The following is a 15,635-nucleotide window of genomic DNA, read 5'->3' as shown; positions in this document are numbered from 1 at the left end:
TAGTGTTTTTTTTTCAGCAATCTTCTCTATTCACATTAAAATGGAATCTTTTCTTCCCTGGGATAGTAATAGTGAATTTCAGATCCATGAATTTATCACCTTTGCACAGTACAATCAGGTTCAAAAAATAGGATGTAAAGTACAGGTATAATGAAAAACAATAAAAATTGTTTTTAACAGTGGTGACAAAAGAAAGACAAAGCACAGTTTTTTCCTTCTATTTCTCAGTAATGAAATTTATCACTGCTAATTATCCAGGATATTTAAAAAATGCATATTATCTAAAATTTATTATTGTTTCTACATTTTAAAATATATATATCATTAGTTACCTTTAATTTAATACATTTTAAAATATATATATATCTCATTAGTTACCTTAAATATATCATGTTACCTTTCAGTGGAATTATTATATTGACTGAATAATATTCCATGGTATACAAATACCATAGTTTATTTACCCATTTGTTATGGGCACTTGGTTGTTTCCGCATCTTGGTGATCGTAAATTTAGCTGTGATAAACATTCTAGAGCAGCAGTTCTCAACCTGTGGGTTGCGGCATTAGGAAGGTTGAGAACCATTGTTCTAGAGCAAATGTCCTTATGGAAAATGTTTTTTTCTTCTGAACAGATACCTAGTAATGGGATTGCAGATCAAATGGAAGGTCTACTTTTAGCTTTTTGAGGATTCTCCATATTATTTGGTCATAAAGAAAGATGGCTTTACATCTTTTGTATTTACCTGGATGGGTTTAGAGAACATCCTCCTAAGTAAAGTATCACAAGAATAGAAAAGCAAGCATCTGGTGTACTCAATACTAATATGAATCTAGTAAATGAACAACTACATGCCCACTGGAGAAAAAAACACAATTAAATTTGAGACGGGGAGTGGGAGGGGGCTAAGGGTTTGGTAAGCTGTCACCTAATGGGCACAATTAGGGGTAATGGCACAAATACTGGGTGAAGGGCTCAAGTACAACTTGTACTTTACCTAACAAACGCAAACAATGTAACCTAATTGTATGTACCCTTACATTAATCTGAAGAAAAAAAGAATTACTATATTGACTATCTACCACTAGTAAAGATGAGAAAATGAAAAGCCACTTGTTATAATTCAGAATGGCAAGAACTAGCCTAACTAGAAAACAGTAAAGGAGTAATTACATGCGTATTAACAATAACAGCTGCTAATCAGAGCTGTGGCTTACATCTGTGCACAATACACTGCAGGGAGTGAAGCAGCATGGCAGCTCTGGATGTCCTACCACATGCAGGCACTATGAGCATCCTACATGGAACTATCCTCATCCCCATTTTATAGATGAGAAAAAAGTAGGCACAGATTGACGAGAAAGTTAAGAATTTGCCCAAGAGCTCAAAGCTAACAAGAACATGAGCCAGGCATTGGGACTGCACAGCCCACATTCTCACTCATTATCCCCTATTGCCTAACTCGTCGTTACAAGGGCCATTAAGAGAAAAATTCTCCTTGGTTTTAGATCTTTCTTGCAAATACATTTCAAAATATTGTTTTACTAAATATATGGTAGCTGTTCCTTCATGCAAAACGATACGTGGTTTACAGAATTTACAGAGTCTGTCTCTGTGATTTGCATGTAGCAATGGTCTCCCTCTTACCAAAATTAAAAAAAAAACAATAAACAAGATTTTATATTTGCATATACTTTAATAACAAGGTCACTTTAACTGTAAATGAATAAAGAAAGGGAGACAAAGAGAATTTAGCATATGATCTTCCACAAGTTTAGGTTAAAACAGATATACATGAAGCTTTGAAACAGATATCTCGTGTTAACAGAGGCTACTGCTACCAATTTTGATGATGCACATTTTCTAAAACATTATTATCAAAGAGTACAAAGTTAGATTAAACAACATCAAGAAAATTTTGTCCTAAAATTTTAACAAAGTCTTTTAAGAAAGTCTAAAAACCTCCTGTTTTCCCACAATGACTCTCAAAACTTTGAATTTTCTATCAGAATATCTGTTAACTTTAACATTTTACCATACATGAAAAATTATCAAAAATATATTGATGGGTCTATACTAATTGTAACTATTTATATTTACATTTAAGCAAATTCTTTTACCAAGTTCTTTATATACAAATTACCATTTGTCCTATGTGAAATTCATTAAAAAGTTAAAAACCACAGAAATGTCATTAGAAACAATGCATTTCAAAATGTAACTGCTTTCCATCAATGAAGAACATTTTAAAATAATTTAATTGAAAAGTATTGAACTTCCCACCAATTTCAGCTGCAACCGTATTCCTCCTGAACGTTTTCTGTGATTTAAGGGAAAAAGAACTGAGTAAAGCTTGCTGGCAAAGAATTAAATGATAAAAATTTGATAAATGTTTATTGATCATATTCCAAGATATTTACAGTCTAATTAGTTTGGCATTAAAAATGAAGTGATAAAAAATGTAAACAGTTTAAGGAAAATGAAGAAATAAAGTTTTTAAGAACTGGTAAAGACAGTATGTAAATACTTTTCATATTAATTTCATAAAACAGTATCCCAAATTCAATTAAACAGAATGCAGGCATGGCTTCTGGTACTTCTAAAAAGGCCCAGCATTTAAACAAATGTCAACTATTCCCAAAATGGAACTAATTTAGAGTGTGGAAACATCAAAACAGAGAAAAGAAATTTACAAACATTTAAGAGGCAAAAATTTGGGGGAAAGTTCATAAAAAGAGTATATTATAATGCTACTAATATAAAAAGGACCACTTTAATTGTCTTTTTCTAGGAAAAAACTTGACCCTAAAATCATAAGTTTTTCAGATTTAAACGGCATCAATCCAGATAACCATAATACTGAGCGTAGCAATTATGCCCAGTAACAGATGCATCTCTCTTGTCCAAAAATTAACTGATCGGTGACAATCGCTTAAAAATTTATGCTTTAAGATTCTCTGGTTTGAAAACAGAGCTGTGGTCCATTTTGTAAATTACCTTAATTTATGCTAATTATATACGCTACTAACAAAAAGAAATAAAGCTCTGATATATTTACCTAATTAGTGATCTGTCTCTGGACTTTAGGACCAACACTCTGCATGTCCTCTTCCTGACTAGGACGTTTCCCACCGCTGAGACCAGTGCCCATGGAGCTTCTTCCTACACATTTAAAAATGTATGTTTAAGGCCAAGAACCATGGATCATGCCTGTTATCCTAGCACTTTGGGAGACTGAGGCAGGAGGATTGCCTGAGTCCAGGAGCTTGAGGTTGCAGTGAACTATGACTGAGCCACTGCACTCTAGCCTGAAGCCTTGTCTCAACAATAATTACAACAAAATTACATTTAGGATAGGAAAAGTGAGAACCGTATGTTCAAATGTTTCATTCTTACCTTGCTTCAACAGGTGAGGCTGTTGACTGTCGCCATGAGCAAAATGTAAAATACCACTCCCTTGAGAGCAATCTGTTAGTATTTAAAACACAGTAAAATTACTTAAAATCTGATCCAAGATGTAAAGTTAAGATTAAAAATGCAATTTTCAGCATTTGTATTTAAGGTTATTTATATACATTTAAGAATAAATTTCAACCTTCCTGTGAACCCAAAATCACATACTGAAATCTGAAAAACTTAAATTTAGGCTCAAAGAAATGTTGACACATTCATGTTTTCATGGTAACAGTGCAAGAGACATTGAGTGTAGAACAAAGCTTTGCTGATCAACTGGCTTGTTATTACCTTAGTCACTCACAAAAGTGAAAATCCCCATATTCATATGTCTTCAGGGTTATGTTAGCAATTAAATTTCAAGATGTCAAGATGGGAACCCTAGAGTAAAATACCTTTTTTTAAAAAAGTAGTTCTTGTTTCAAAGGTAGTTTTGAGAGGGTGATAAGTTTACTCCATCATTTCACCCTCATGTTATGCCTTCAATAACACTACAAGGATTTTTCCAGTTATTAAAACTGTGAAAATTTTAAATTATTGTGTGTGAGGGGAAAACTGTGTAAAAATATATGGAAAAGAATATATCAAAATTTTAATCGTGACTGTCTCTACTGGATGGAATTATGGGTGATTTTCATTCTTCCTCTTTTCTATTTTCTGAGTTTTTAAACAATTCTCTATAGTGAATGTTTTTTATAAAAGCAGCTTGAGGCATAACTCATGTGCCACAAAATTCACCTGTTTTATGGTACAATTGAGTGTTTTTTAAAGATTAACAGAGTTGTGCCAACCATCACCACAATCCAGTTTTGGAATATTTCCACCCCCTCCAAAAATATACCTTATACCTATACACATTCATTCTCTTTTCCTATCCTTAGACCCAAGGTAACCATTAAGCTACTTTAAAGATTTGCCTTTTCTTGATAGTTCATATAAATGGAATCAGGCAGCATGCAGCTTTTGTGTCTGCCTTCTTCAACTTAATATAATGTGCTTGAGGTCCATACATGTTGTAGCATATACCAGTATTTTGTTCCTTTTCATGAATAATGTTCCACTGTGTAACAGATATATTACACTGCTATGAGCATTCATTTATATGTTTTTGTGTGGACATATGTTTTCACTTCATTGGGGTAGATACTTAGGAATGGAACTTCTGCTTTGTGTAGTAAATTTAAGGTTAGCTTTTTCATTTTTTTTTTTTTTTTTTTGGTAGAGACAAGAGTTTCACTTTATGGCCCTTGGTAGAGTGCCATGGCATCACACAGCTCACAGCAACCTCCAACTCCTGGGCTTAAGCCATTCTCTTGCCTCAGCCTCCCGAGTAGCTGGGACTACAGGCGCCCGCCACAATGCCCAGCTATTTTTTTGGTTGCAGTTCAGCCGGGGCCAGGTTTGAACCCGCCACCCTCGGTATATGGGGCCGGCGCCCCACCAACTGAGCCACAGGCGCCTCCCTTAAGGTTAGCTTTTTAAGAAACTGCCAAATTGTTTTCCAAAGTGGCTATACCATTTTATAACCTACTTCTCAGCAACATATGAAGGTTCTAGTTTTTCCCTGCCCTCTGCAACACCTGGTGTTGTCTTTTTGTATGTTAGCCACTATAGTGGGCATAAGGTGGCCAACTAGCCCCAGTTTGCCTGGACTTTCCAGGATATAGCACTGAAAGTTCTGTGTTCCAGGAAAACCCCCAGTCCCAGGCAATCAGTGGCAGATGGTCACTCTAAGTGGGTGCAAAGTACTATCCACAGTGATTTTAATTTGTGATTTCTTAATGACCAATAATGCTGATGAAAGGTATCTTACAATAGAAAACAAACTAAAAATTAAATAAAAACTAAAATATATTGCTATAGGAAACAGATTGTCATCTGTTTTATTATGTGGCATAAGAACAAAAGTACTTAAGAACATCTATGTACAACTTATTCCTTTCTTGAGAACACAAAAAAAAAATACAAAAAAGGAAGGAGAAAAAATACAATTTGTTGCAGAGATTATAGATGTTCCACAGCCATTTAAAAACCTAAGAAAATTCATAAATAATTTTGTCCTTTGGGGCAGCACCCATATGCTGGAGGTGGCGGGTTCAAACCCAGCCCTGGCCAAAAAAAAAAAAAGAATTTTACCCTTTGATGTGCCTTGTAAGGCATTATAAAATAAAAGCCTAGACAGGATAAGTGTAGGGCATAAGAGGATATCCTTTAAAAGCATGTAAGTCCTTTCAAGTTTTAAAGAAATGGAGCAGAATCCTGGGGATAGAAATATTTGATAGCATAGACCAAGTCTTAAGAATTTTTCATAACTTTTTTATTTTTTTTTTAGAGACAGAGTCTCACACTTCATTGCCCTTGATAGAGTGCCGTAGTGTCATAGCTCACAGCAACCTCCAACTCCTGGGCTTAGGTGATTCTCCTGCTCAGCCTCCTGAGTAGCTGGGCCACAGGCACCCGCCACAGCGCCCAGCTATTTTTTGTTGTAGTTTGGCAGGGGCTGGGTTTGAACCCGCCACCCTTGGTATATGGGGCCGGTGCCCTACCCACTGAGCCGCAGGTGCTGCCCAAGAATCTTTTCATAATTACTCCCATTTCCAGATCTAAAATGTTTTTCTCCTTTAGCTGACTATCAGAATGCTACCCAATCCATCACCTTCAAGATAATTTCTCTAGTTCCTTCAGTTCTCAATGATCTCTCCATTTTCTTCTATTTCATGTGGAGGCAGCATCTTACGATTTATAACTTTTTTCATTTGTTTTTGTTTCCTCTTGACACCCCCATTTTAGACTATAAGCTCTATGTAGCTTTTATGTTTTCTGTATCTTTTGAAAGCCTCATAGAACCCAGCTAGTTTAGAGGCTACCTGAATTCACAGACAGCTAGAACACTTGAACTTATTTTTTTATTTTATTTTTCTGAGACAGAGTCTTACTATGTCACCCTTGGTAGAGTGCCATGTTTGTAGGTAAATATTAATATTTACATGATTAAAATGTTTTGAAAGTTATTCTTTTATTACATTATAAAATATTTTATGTTTATAAATTTATGAGGCAAATTTACCCCAATTTAACTTGCTACCATGACTAGCTTTTGAAGATAATCCCAAATAAAGGATATGGGTTTGAGTGAACTAAGAAGCAGTATGTTATCATTGCTGTTTGTTAGTCAAGCACCTGGGCCTGCTGGTCCCATCCCTCTGCTACCTGCCTGTTATTTTAGTGCATCATACAGCTTCTCTCCCTCACACACATGTGGGCTGACAAGGCAGGCTTTGAACTGGAGATCTGAGAGAACTTTTGAAATGATATCTGGTTGAAGTTTACTTTAGATTTTAGAAGATCCTGAGAAAGAACACTTCTGAAGTATACCGCCATCACTGGCAACTATTTGACTATTGGGTGAATCACATTCCAATAGTAAAATATTTTATCTTTTATCACATATATACAATAGCATTCCATTTACAAAAGCCCAAGGATGCAGGAAAAAGCATGCACTTTGAGGCTAATTGTACTGGATCTGAATCTTACCTCAACTACTTATTAACTGTAGGATCTTGGCTAAGTTACCTAACCTTTCCAGGATTATTTCACCAGTCATAAAATAAGGATCCTACCCCTACCACACACCCAGGTTACTGTGAGAATGTAGACAAAAATGCCCCACTACTGGGCACAAGGTAGGAAGTCAGAATGTAAGTTCTTTTATTTCTTGCTTCTGAAACTAATTCTCAGAGGATAAAATATATGCTGCTCCCATAGGATCCAGGATATTTCTGAATTCAGAAGGTTCAATTTTTAAAAAGTTTTACTGTAACTTACACCCGATACCTAAAGAGAGTAAAAAACAATGGACATTCTGAAAACATGACATTTGAGTTTCATTTTATCCTTAAATTGCTCTCCTCATTTAGTGTGCAAGATCTTTAACTTGACCCATAAACCACTATGGGGTAACCACTGTGCTTGCTCGGCGCCCATAGGACAGTGGTTACAGCGCCACTGTAATCAAGGTTGGCGGGTTTGGGTTCGAACCGGCCTGGGCCAGCTAAACAACAATGACAACTGCAACAAAAAATAGCCCGGAGTTGTGGTGGGTGCCTGTAGTCCCAGCTACTTGAGAGGCTGAGGCAAGAGAATCACTTAAGCCCAAGAGTTTGAGGTTGCTGTGAGTTATGATGCCACACCGAGGGCAACATAGTGCGACTCTGTCTCAAAAAAAACACAAACAACAACAAAAAACTTGACCCAATATCTACTACAAGTAATGATGTTTTCCATCTCTAAAATATCATCAATGGAATGAGGGTATGTGTGTGTGGGTGCACATGTATGCATGTATAAAAAAAAACTATTAATTTTCAAGATAGATTTTTATAAAACATACTACAATGAGGTTCAATAAAAATATATCTGATTATTAGTCTGTTTATATTAGTAAGTATAGAAATTTCCTTTTCACTTACTTCCACTGCTGCTACAACCTGGGATATTTTCTGGAGGAGAATACTCCATGAAGCTCCCATTCCCATTAGGATTAGAAGGTACTGATGCAAGAAGACCTAAGGGGCAAAAAAATTTCCTATTAAATTCTGATCAAGATCAAATTCAAAGACAGGTATGTAAATAGCTGCCAAAGAAATAAATCAAAGGTAGTTACCAACATACCTAGTCCTCTATATCGTGAAAGCTGCTGATAGATCTGTTTCATCCTTTCAATATTCAAACGGCTGGCCTCAGCATGGTTAACCATTGGTTTAGGATAATTAATTCCTATCAAACATTTGGCTACCTTTTGGATACCTTCTGGTGCATTCCAGGGATCATAGATATATTTTGCAGGGAAGCCTCTTAGAACAGGCAAATAACGCCTTTTGGGAGAAGGAAAAGAATTTATTAATAAAATGTACTATAAGCAAATTATAATGAAGTACTAGCTATGAGTGACCAAAATCAAATCAATACCATTTAAATGATCTGTTTACCCTTCTCCTCATCTCTGCTGCCTTCTTGAGTGGGAATATTTTAAGTGTTGCTTAAACATGAAAAATTCTTCCTGGATTAACTATTTCCAACTGAATAATAATCACTCTTGATTTACCTGATATAGTCTCCATTGGGATCTGTTCTCCTACCAAAACTAGCAGGGCAATAGCAGTGAAAAAACTGTTGGAAAAAGGAACTACAAGACAGCCACATCCAACTTCCAGCATTTATGCTCCAATCTGCATCAAGCAGTAATTCTTCAAATACCTTTAGAAGTAACAGTAGCCAATTAGTTTGCACACAGATAATTCTCAAATCAAGCATTTTTGAGGTCACTGTAGATTAAAACTCAAAGCAAAGAAAACCTAGCAAAGAACTGTAAAATTAAAAATCCAAAGTTACCTTCCTATGTGTATTCTTTCAGCGAAAGAAACATATTGATAATACAGTAGACTTCTGAATAGAATTTACTTTTTCAACCTTTGCCATGTTATTGAGGGAAGGAGGGATAAAAATTACTCAAATCAGTAATTTAAAGGATAAGATAGGACATTAGTAGATAGAGAAAAGGCAGTAAACCATTTTCAAGAAAGCAAAAACGTTACCAAATAAATAACAAATAAAAACTTAGAAACTTAATACATTGGCCTGGTTAAAGGAAGCACACTCACATATAAATTTACTTTTTAAAAAAAATGCACTAGTATTACATAGTTTAAATTTCAAATTTCCTGATCCAAAAGAAAACAATTAAAATAAGTGATTTTTATGCATTCATTAAGTGTGTGGTATACATTTTCTCTGTGTACTAGAAAATATAGGAGATGGAAAAAAATATAGGTTCAGAAATGGTCTTTGGAAAGAGAAAATTTATGGGAGACCAGAAAGGTCGCCTTGGGTAGAGTGCTGTGACATCACAGCTCACAGCAAGCTCAAATTCTTGGCCTCAAGTGATTCTCTTGCCTCAGCCTCCCAAGTAGCTGGGACTACAGGCGCCCACCACAACACCCAGCTTTTTTTTTTTTTCTGTAGAGACAGAGTCTCACTTTTTGGCCCTCGGTAGAGTGCCGTGGCCTCACACAGCTCACAGCAACCTCCAACTCCTGGGCTTAAGCGATTCTCCTGCCTCAGCCTCCCGAGTAGCTGGGACTACAGGTGCCCGCCACAACGCCCAGCTATTTTTTGGTTGCAGTTTGGCCGGGGCCGGGTTTGAACCCGCCACCCTCGGTATATGGGGCCGGCGCCTTACCGACTGAGCCACAGGCGCCACCCTTTTTTTTTTTTTTTTTTTTTAATAGATGGAGTCTCGCTGCTGTTTAGGCTGGTCTCGAACTCCTGAGCTCAGGCAATCCACCAGCCTTGGCCTCCCAGAGTGCTAAGATTACAGGAGTTAGCCACTGTGCCTGGCCTCATTTCTCCTATCTGATTACACCATCCTGCTCTCTAAAAGTATGTCTGTATTTTGAGGTTTTATCCACTAAAAAACAAGACTATAAGTAAATCTATGTAATAGACAACTTTTAGGATTTGTTTTAATAAAGTATGGAGTCCTTCAAATTAAGATGCTATATTAGTTAGAATACCTACCTTCATTCCTTCTTCCCAACTAATCCATAGGTCACCTCGTGTCAGAAAGCAAGCAACTGCATGTCTGGCTAAATGGTGAATCCAGCCCTCCTGACGAAGCTGCGTCATGATGGCATCAATCCACGGAAAACCTGTCCGGCCTTCTGCCCATTTGGCTAAAGCCTCAGGATTCTTATCCCAAGGAATCTGAACACAGATAGGGTTTCCTTCCATTTTATCAAAGCGTGGATTATTTGTTGCTGCTGTATAGAAAAATTCACGCCATAATAGTTGCCCATAAAGAGAAAGGGGAGGGGAGCTGTTCTTCTTTACCTATGATTAAAAGGCAAAGAAGTATTATTGGCAATTAAAAAAAAAAAGTATCTTGAAAATGAAGCTCCAATTTTAGATAATACCTTTTTGTAGAGATCTGTTAATTTGAAGTAAAACAGTCGACATGACAAACAACCAAATCGGAGATAAGGACTGAGTCCAGTAGGGCTGGCAAGGAGAGAATTTGCATTCATTCGAGGTCTTTCAAAGTTTGCTACCCAAGCCTGAAAACACAGAGAAAATTACATTAACTAATTGCCTTTTCCATTTTAACAGAGTGCTCAAAAATCAAGATTTTAAAAAAGTTACATAGTTCTTGGCAATAAAATATTATTGCAACCACAAATTACATATTTTAATAAAAAATAAAACAGGATTTTAAAAAAGTGGGCATTCTTTTGCTCTAGACATTCTCATGTGAAATAAATTATCTTCAAATTTCTAACACAAGGCTGAGAAAACCTTCAACCTGTTGCTTCAACACGGACGAAAAAATAAAATTGAAGAATTCTATTGGAGTTTCAAAGTTACGGTCATCGCATATTAGCTTAGGAAGAACAGAAGAGAAAGCATGGTAGTAGTTAAGAAGGAAATACTGAAAGGAAGAGGGGAAAGGGCATTTAAATGAGGAGATAGTTGTTAATTCTCAAACAATTAGGTGTGTGCTGTTTTTACTATTTCCCTCAGACCTCCCTTTTTAACAGTATATTTTTTGTTTTTAAAAGATAGTGAAATTATTTTAAATGACATTTTGTAGATATGAACATGGCTGTATAATCAATGTTGTTATACTTTTCTTTCCAAATGCCTTTCCAAACGTGTAAGTGCTTCGGTTTCTCCACCTGGCCACACAGCAGAGGGTAAGCCATCTGTATCAAAACCTAAAAAGAAAAATAAAATAAAAGCAAAGAAAAAAACTATTCTTCTGAAGCTACAATAAGTTTTATTTAACCACAGTAATTCAGAGAATAAATGGGTTTGCAGAAAAAATTATGAGAATAGCATAAAAATGAATTGGGGCCCTCATGTATAAAGGAGATGACACAATCTCTATTCTTTACGATGTGTATCTTAAGGTGATAACAATAGATGACATATTTACAGAGCACACAAATAAGGTACAGATTTATCACTTCTTAGTTTCTTTTCTCCTTCTCCCATCTTTCTTTTCCTTCTAATGCAAAATACATAGCAAAATTAGAAATGGAATTTTCTGAATGATTAATGATTTAATTCTTAAGTTCCACAATATTTATACTCACCTAGCTCTTCCAGAGAAGGAACTCCATATTTCTCATCATGGTCATCAAACAGAGGAGTCATGCACTTTTCTATGATTTCTGAGGTAATTGTCTCCACTGGTATCTCTAGTGGTTCCATTTTGCTGATGAGAGTCTGGAATCTTTTGTAAGTTAGAGGTGGTTGGCCACCATTGAGTTCTATGATCCTATTGCAAGAGTTAGTAAAATGCAGTTAGTATAAAAGAATTATATATGTTTCTTTTCTTTTTTTTGAGACAGAGTCTTACTTTGTGACCCTCAGTAGAGTGCCAAGGCATCACACCTCACAGCAACCTCAAACTCCTGGGCTCAAGCAATTCTCTTGCCTCAGCCTCCTGAGTAGCTGGGACTACAGGCGCCTGCCAAATGCCCAGCTATTTTTTCTTGTTGTTGTTGGAGTTGTCATTGTTCAAACCTGCCAGCCTCAGGGAATGTGGCCGGCACCATAACCACTGTACTACGGGCACTGAGCCAACAAATCTTATTTAAAAAATAAATTTTACTGGGTACATTTGAGGTTTATAACATGATGTTATAGAACACAGAGATAGGTCAAATAATTACTATAGTGAAACAAATTAGTGTGTCTATTAATGTATCTATAATCTCAGGTCATTTTTATGTGTATGATAAAAGCAGCTAAAATTTACTTCTTTAACAAAAATCCCAAATATAATACAATTTTATTAACTATAGTCTTCATATTGTACTACTAGATCTTTAAGCTTGTTCATCTTACATATTTGCAATTTTGACCTACATTTCCATATTTGCTCCAGACAGTTTCACTAATAAGGATTCTATAAAATTGTAGTAACAATTAACTTGCTATTTTCCATCGTGCTCACGCCTTCCTAGAGATGTCAGTATATGTATCTATGTCACACACTTAGAAGATATAAGCCCCAACACATCAAATCATTTAAATTTAAGTACCTTTTAACTTTACTGATCATTAATTGCCTCAGTCATGTCATACTTCAAAAGGGGAATAACTAGCTTTGACAACGGCAGTTTAGATAAAGTTTAGACACTACTTTGGAATAACTAATTATTCTCTTTCACTCTAACTACTTGTTTATTAGTATTTTTTGGCCGCAATAAAAAAATTAGAGGTGAAATCCAACCCTCTTATTTTATAGATGTAAGAACTAAAGCCTACTAGGAGGGTTAAGCAATCACAGTCACAAAGCTGACAAATGGCAAATCAAAGTTTTCTTAGTCCAATACAGGATCTTTCTCATTATGCCATGTGTAAAGATGTATCAATTGTACACACAGAAAGTAATCACCATAAGCTATTTTCTTTGCTTTAAGTAAATTTTGCTTTGGTATAATATTTTGAGTTTCTATACAGGGTCATAATGAATTTTGCTGGTTGTAATGATATTGCAATGATACTACTGAAGACCGTTACATAACAGTCAAAATGAAAACCTTAGAAAAAAATTTTTGTGTACATTTTAATATGATATATAGGGTAAATATTCACATTCAATCCACTAAATTTATGCATAACACTTAGAAGCAATTACCCTTATCCTGTTTTGCCTTTTCCTTGCTATCCTAAATTAAGCAAACTGATAAACTAGAAGGCAAGTTTATTATCAAAGGATTTATATCTCCTAGATTATTATCAAGTAAAACCAATGTCTCAATGAAACCATAATTTTTTGATCCACATAGAAATGTGAAGTTAAATTAACTAGTTTATCACATTACTTACAGAATGTTTTATTAATTTGAGAAGATGTAAAAATTACTAAAAAGGTAAATTAATTTAAAAGGTAGATAAATGAGGAGATTTCAGTACTTATAAAAACCAATTTTTGCCAAAAATTTGAACAAGTTAGCAAATTGTATGACCCTCCAAAGTCATAGCATATAATATTTTCTAAACTTAAATTTGACCATGGAATCTTTATTTGACAAAGCATTACCAAGGAGTGGTGTTTTGTATAATATACTTCAAGAAATGTGGATTAATATGCCACTGCTCAGAGGACAACAGCTATGCAAAGTTATATTCCATTCAATCTACAAGTGGACTTAAAATACAGATAGAAAGACAAGATATATAGATATGTGAAATGAGACAATCATACAAAATATGGCAAGGCAGACGGGGAGAGGTGGCTCATGCCTGTGATTCCAGCACTCTCGGAGGCCAAGACAGACAGATTGCCTGAGCTCACCAGTTCAAGACCAGCCTGAGCTACAGTGAGACCCCATCTCTTTAAAAAAACAAAAATAGCCAGGTGTTGTGGCAGGTGCCTATAGTCACAGCTACTTGGGAGGCTGAGGCAAGAGAATCACTTGAGCCCAGGAGTCTGAGGTTGTTGTGAGTTATGACGCCATGACATTCTACCGGGGGCCACAAAGTGAGACTCTGTCTCAAAAAAAAAAAAAGGGCAAGGCAATTTAAAGCTATGTATTACAAAAACTATAAAATTAATACATCTAAGAGCCCAGAAAGACAAGATCTGTAGGATGAGTTCGAGTAGTCAGGACAAAAATTTTATTATGGTCTTAATAATAGTTCTGAAACTGGAATACTAAGTATTTTTATCTTATGCACTATGTCTGTAATTTTTATATCTGTCACTGGATGAATAAAAATCACAGCACCTAAATAATGCCTGTATCAAAACATACACATATACTCACAAATATATGCAATTATTATGTATCCATAAATAACTAAAAATAAAAAAATTGCTAAGGATTTGATGTACGTTCATTTAATTCTCCCACAACTCTATGATATATATGTTATTATTTCCATTTTACAAATGTAAGTTCTAGTGGTTAAATTTACTTATCTATATACTTTGCCTCTGAACTATACACTTTAATATGGTTAAAATAGCAAATGTTATATGTATTTTCTCTACAATAAAAAAGTTTTTAAAAAGACTTACTTGTCTAGATTGTATAATGTATGTGAAATGCGTACAATGACTTCTACTCCAGCTTCAGTAGCCAGTTTCTTAATAGCAGCATCTCGTTCCTTCCCAAAGGGCTCCGAATCATACTCAATTGAAAGTCTGGTAATGTTCCATTCCTAAAACAAGTGAAAGAAACAATAGTGTACACCAATTTTAATAATTATTTTTTCAATCATAACAAGTGAAAAACTCAAAATCTACAGATCAAAGGATTATATATAAATCAAACTTCAAACACACAGTAAAAATGTACAAACTACCCACTCAAAAATATATATAAATCACAAATGTATAACCACTAGATTCCACATCATGCTAGGTAATAGACAATTTAGCAATATGCTTAACATCAGCTCTTACACCAAACATGTCTACATAGCACTTTATTTTTGCAAATAACTTATATTTACAGTATCTCATTTGACCCTCAAAATAACCCTCTGGGTTTGGCACTTTGGTTGGTATCTCCATTTTGCATATAAGGTTATTTACAGGGGTCCTCAAACTTTTTTTTTTTGTAGAGACAGAGTCTCACTGTACCGCCCTCGGTAGAGTGCTGTGGCGTCACACGGCTCACAGCAACCTCTAACTCTTGGGCTTACGCGATTCTCTTGCCTCAGCCTCCCGAGCAGCCGGGACTACAGGTGCCCGCCATAATGCCCGGCTATTTTTTGGTTGCAGTTTGGCCGGGGCTGGGTTTGAACCCGCCACCCTCGGTATATGGGGCCGGCGCCCTGCTCACTGAGCCACAGGCGCCACCCAGGTCCTCAAACTTTTTAAACAGGGGGCCAATTCACTGTCCCTCAGACCGTTGGGAGGGCCGACTATAGTTTAAAAAAAAAAAAACTATTAACAAATTCCTATGCACACTGCACATATCTTATTTTGAAGTAAAAACACAAAACGGGAACAAATACAATCATACCTCCTCATGTGGCCCGTGGGCCGCAGTTTGAGGACCCCTGGTTTAGAGGCTACCTGAATTCGCAGACAGCTAGAATACCTGAACTTATTATTTTATTTTATTTTTTTGAGACAGAATCTTACTATGTCAACCTTGGT

The 15,635-nt window shown here is 35.7% G+C and overlaps 1 protein-coding gene across 3 annotated transcripts in view; it reads right to left on the bottom strand.

Annotated features, from left to right (window-relative positions):
* Nucleotides 1–1,681: 1,681 nt before the first annotated feature.
* CRY1 (cryptochrome circadian regulator 1) overlaps nt 1,682–15,635 on the bottom strand; it is a 90,854-nt gene continuing 76,900 nt past the window's right edge. For 2 of the 3 annotated variants that reach the window (XM_053586654.1, XM_053586655.1), the window contains exons 3-13: nt 14,547–14,689; nt 11,608–11,792; nt 11,138–11,226; nt 10,429–10,569; nt 10,034–10,345; nt 8,562–8,713; nt 8,129–8,331; nt 7,927–8,022; nt 3,398–3,469; nt 3,060–3,163; nt 1,682–2,321 (exon numbers count right to left, since the gene is read on the bottom strand). In XM_053586654.1, coding sequence (XP_053442629.1) covers nt 3,060–3,163; nt 3,398–3,469; nt 7,927–8,022; nt 8,129–8,331; nt 8,562–8,713; nt 10,034–10,345; nt 10,429–10,569; nt 11,138–11,226; nt 11,608–11,792; nt 14,547–14,689 — 1,497 coding nt within the window. In that variant the 3' untranslated portion in view covers nt 1,682–2,321. The remainder of the gene's footprint in view (nt 2,322–3,059; nt 3,164–3,397; nt 3,470–7,926; nt 8,023–8,128; nt 8,332–8,561; nt 8,714–10,033; nt 10,346–10,428; nt 10,570–11,137; nt 11,227–11,607; nt 11,793–14,546; nt 14,690–15,635) is intronic. The other variant, XM_053586656.1, reaches the window with a different exon arrangement.

This window comes from Nycticebus coucang, chromosome 3 (genome assembly GCF_027406575.1).
Source record: "Nycticebus coucang isolate mNycCou1 chromosome 3, mNycCou1.pri, whole genome shotgun sequence".
Taxonomy (NCBI): Eukaryota; Metazoa; Chordata; class Mammalia; order Primates; family Lorisidae; genus Nycticebus; species Nycticebus coucang.
The sequence above is the reverse complement of the archived record's forward strand: the minus strand, read 5'-3'. Positions and strand labels throughout refer to the sequence as shown.